The 4,653-nt window shown below is 51.7% G+C and overlaps 1 protein-coding gene across 1 annotated transcript in view; it reads right to left on the bottom strand.

The window, feature by feature from the left end:
- Nucleotides 1-122: 122 nt before the first annotated feature.
- The window catches only part of LOC102387162 (gastrula zinc finger protein XlCGF17.1-like), a 5,058-nt gene continuing 527 nt past the window's right edge, over nt 123-4,653 (bottom strand). The window contains exon 2 of the mRNA XM_014527747.2: nt 123-4,648. Within this exon, the coding sequence (XP_014383233.2) occupies nt 3,494-4,648 (1,155 nt within the window). The 3' untranslated portion in view covers nt 123-3,493. The remainder of the gene's footprint in view (nt 4,649-4,653) is intronic.

Genomic DNA, 4,653 nt, shown 5'->3' on the forward strand with positions numbered 1-4,653 from the left:
GACCCCACCATACTTTCCTGCCTGTGGCAGGGGGTCAGGCTAGATGATCTGTTCAGGTCCCTCCTGACCCTAGCTACTATGAAACTATGAAAAGAGAAGATCTCCTGGCTTTATTCGTCCTGGGGGAATGTCATGATCCAATACAACATGGAGCCTAGGATGGTTGTGGCCATGGGTGTAAGTGGAGGTCTGACCTCATCAGCAGGGTCCCACCTGCACTTTCCCATGTCATTAGGCACTTGCTGGAGCTGTCATGGGACAGAAGCAGCTATCTGGCCTCTCTCTTCGCAGCAAGTGAGGCTGCCTGCATCCCCACACGGGGCCAGACCCATTTTGGCCAGTAGGGACCCTAGTAAACTGAGGTGCCTCCTTCTGCTCCTATTCAACCCTGCTCAGGGCCCTGACCACAAATGCTTATGCATCTATTTCTGTAGCACACCATCCTCTTCTCCATAAGACTACATCACAGAAACAGTGAGAACTGCATTTGGGAAGCCGGCCTGAAGTCAGGGCTTGTGCAGACTTATCACATGACTTTAACTGATGTGCACCCATGCTCCCCTCTTGGAAAGGGGTGGTGAGGATTTCACTTCCTTTGACATACACCCCCTGACCTATATGTGTTGCCCCCAACCTGCACAGCCACTTACGCATTCAACATCAAAGAAATATGAAAACCGTGAAAGCTTGGACACAAAATAAAAGTGCACGACAGTGCACGACAGTGGCTGGGGCAAGACTGGACTGTGGTAACAAGACTGCCACCAGAAAATCAAACTCCGTTAATGGCTTGTAACCCATTAGGCATTGAGACAGTGGAGTGCTTGCAGTACCCAATACCAGACCCAAGCCATACAATAATAAAAGTGGTTAAAATTGTTGGCAGAGACCTGACGTGTTCATCACATGTGCATACCTCAGAAAGCCCTTTAAAGAAAGGCTGAGCTAGTGAAGGCAAGGAAACCACATATGCATTTCAATTGACCTAGCAGCCAAAGGAAACAAAAGGCTATATATGCATCTCAAAAGAAACCTGTAAAAGGTACACTGAATACAGGGGGGATGTTCTGTATCCGACAGTCTCACATTGCTCAAACCAGGAACCCAATGTCACTCTAAGGTGTTAGAAATGTGCAAGCCATTCACTGCATGTCTGCAGTTTGGTAAATAGACCACCACCAGTACAAGCTCCCCATTGATATACAAGCACCCCAAAACAGGTTTGGTGGTGACACCTCTAAGTATCCTGTCTGACACTCAAAGCCCATCATCTGTGATTGACCCATTATTACAGGGGCCACAGATACAGAGTCTTTACACCTAGACAATCAAGAACAGGAGCCCGGCAATTAACAGTTGTGATATGATAATCAACCTTTTCCTCCCTGTTTTGTTCAGAATTAAATAGCCCAACCATCAAGCAAAATGCCTTGAATAGTATAAAAACTAAGCAGATTTGTCAGCAAGGTGTGCGCAGTCCAGACCAGAAACCATCCTGCCACCCAGCCAACATGTGAAGGACCCAGGCTTTGAGGCTGTACAAAAACTGCTTCCTGCCTGCATTGGGTAAAGATCTCTATGCTGCTAAGATAATACTAAGGGCTAATAGCTTATTTTATATTCAGAAAGAGTCTCATCTGTCATTTAGTTCTGTAACTTGTTGGTGGGTATTAAGCCTTTCTGCCATTCAACCAGTGTTGTGTCAATTCGTAAAGCACTAGGTTAGAAATTTGGTTTCTAAATGCAACAGGTACCTTCAAAATGTTTCAAATAAATTCATATGCCTTCCCTTATTTCTGTAGCCACCACCACCATGCCATATGAGTCCTCCTGCCAAGCAACTGAGGCTTACTCAGAAGTTACAAGTAAATTTTCTTAAACACTGTAACGTAAGGAAAGTGAGGGCTGTTTCATACACAGGGCAGGGGGGCGGGGTGGTCAGCCGAGAAGGAAATTAGAGAGATGAACGAGTGTGCTCCAGGATGGGTTATTAAACTCTTAGAGTAGCCCCTACAGGCACTCATGGAGCCAAATGGCTTTGGTACTAGCAGGGAGGCCTCAGTATTCCCAGTGGGAGATTACAATGTCCTGCATTTCACCCACAGGATACCCTCATCCTTTCCCCACCCTTCCACCGAAGAAGTGGGACCTGTCCCAGACTACATCTCCCTCACCCCTGCTACCCCATATCACACACAAGTGAAACTCTACTTCCCCGACCAGAGGATCCTTCAAAAGTGGGTTTCTGTGGCTGGAGCTGGACTGTTCTCAGTGGTGGCACATGACAAAACAAGGAGCAATGGGCTCCAGTTTCAGCAAGGAAAGTTTAAGTTGCATATTAGGAAAAACAAACACCCTCATGAGGAGCGCTGTAAAGCACTGGAACAGGCTACCCAGAGAGGTGGAGGAATCTCCATCCTCAGAGGTTTTGAGGACCCAGCTAGACAAACCTTTGGCTGGGATAATCCAGTTGGGGACAGTCCTGCTTTGAGCAGGGGCCTGGACTAGATGCAACCTCCTGAGGTCCCTTCCAACCTTCATGGCCTGATTTTATGAAAAGGGCAGGCACATTGCTGCACAGCAGGATGTGGCGCCTCCAGCACCCGAGGGCTAACAACAACCCCTGGATTGTGGTGAATGCTCTGCAAGGGGAAGGGGTTGGGAAATCCCAGACATCTGCCACCGAGAGCATTTTGGGCCCTGGTCTGTTCCCATTTCACAACTCCGACCTGACACAGAGTCCAACCACAGGGATACCATGTTCAGCTCTGGGGCTTAATTAGCAAGGAATTCACTATAGAGAACGGGATGAAGGGGCGGAGGGGGGGGGTGAACCTGGCACCTGGCAGCGCAGAGTTCGGAAGAGGGGCTGAGAAGCAAAACCTGCCAAACTGGACTCAGCAGGTGGCAGCTGAGCTCCTTGCAGACTGCAATGGGCATGTGCAGGCCTAGCAAGAGGCAATGTGGTGGGGAGAAGAGGAGGTCAGGGCAGAGGGCAGGAAATGCTTCCCCAGCCATAGATGTTCTCCTTCCTGCAATTGTGGAGCTTCTCATACCAGAATCCCGGGGCCCAGGATGGAGGAGGAAGGTGGGAGCTGGCCAAGGACAGTCCCTGGGTGTCATTTAAAGCCAGTTGTCTTGGAGAGGCAACCTATTTCAAAAGCACTTCTTCTCCCCCTTGAAGCATAGATCACTTTTAGAGAATGATGGTGAAGAGACAGGCTCCAAAGAGCCTGATGCAGAGAGGTCCCTCACCGGTTCTTCCAGCATCTAGACTGGCCTCTGCCTCAGATATTTCCTCTTAGCCCCTCCCCTCCTCAAACCTTGGGGGCCAGCCTCCGGCTCCTGTGGGTTCTGCAAGGCCCTGGAAGGGCCAAGACTGGGTGAACTCTTGCTGCAGTCCACCAGCACGAGGCTGCTTGCCTCAAGGCAGCCACTGGTGGGCACTGAGCAGGTGGGCCTACCCATACCCTTTCCTGCATTGCTCCCAAATTTATGGATGCTTCTGGGTGTGGATGAACCGATGCTGGGTCAAGTGAGAGAAGCGGGTGAAGCTCTTCCCACACTCTGAGCACCGATGTGGCTTCTCCCCTTTGTGGCTGCATTGGTGTCGGGCCAGGTCAGAGGAGCAAAGGAAGCGCTTCCCACACCCTGAGCACTGATGTGGCTTCTCCACTGTGTGCATGATCTGGTGCTGGATCAGGCCAGAGGATCGGGTGAAGCTCTTCCCACACTCTAAGCACCGATGTGGCTTCTCCCCTGTGTGGATGCGTTGGTGTCGGACCAGGTTGAAGGAGCGGGCAAAGCTCTTTCCACACTCAGAGCACCGATGTGGCTTCTCCCCTGTGTGGCTGCACTGGTGTCGGGCCAGGTCAGAGGAGCAAAGAAAGCGCTTCCCACACCCTGAGCACCGATGTGGCTTCTCCCCTGTGTGCATGATCTGGTGCAGGATCAGGCCAGAAGATCGGGTGAATCTCTTCCCACACTCCGAGCACCGATGTGGCTTCTCCCCTGTGTGGATGCGTTGGTGTCGGACCAGGTTGAAGAAGCGGGTGAAACTCTTCCCACACAGCGAGCACTGATATGACATCACTCCTGTGTGGATGTGCTGGTGATGGGCCAGTTTAGAGGGGGAGATGAAGCTCTTTCCACATTCTGAACACCGATACGGCTTCTCTCCTGTGTGGACAAGCTGGTGTTTGGTCAGATGGGAGGATTGGCGGAATCTCTTCCCACACTGTGAGCACCTATGTGCCTTCTCCCCTGTGTGCGTGAACTGGTGCCGGATCAGGTGGGAGGACCAGGTGAAGCTCTTCCCGCACTTGGCGCACACATGGGGCTTCTTCCCAGTGTGCCTCATCTTGTGTTGAGCCAGGGGTGAGGGGCTATTAAAGGTTTTTCTGACCTCAGGGCAGGGGCGGGCTCTGCCCCTGTGCCTGGCCGTGAGCTCCTGCTTCCCCCTGACACCCTCCCCACTGCTTTCATCCGGATGCAGTGCCTCTTTCCAGGGGCTCTTCAGCTCTCCCAGATCCACTTCTTCTCTGCAGCCAGGGCTCTGTCCGGGCTCTGCCCCTTCTCCACTCTCACACCCACCTAAAGATGGTACCTGGTTCACTGCTTCATTCTCCCTTTCCTTTTGGGGCCTCCCCTGAC

This window comes from Alligator sinensis, unplaced genomic scaffold (assembly GCF_000455745.1).
Source record: "Alligator sinensis unplaced genomic scaffold, ASM45574v1 scaffold2226_1, whole genome shotgun sequence".
Classification (NCBI taxonomy): Eukaryota; Metazoa; Chordata; order Crocodylia; family Alligatoridae; genus Alligator; species Alligator sinensis.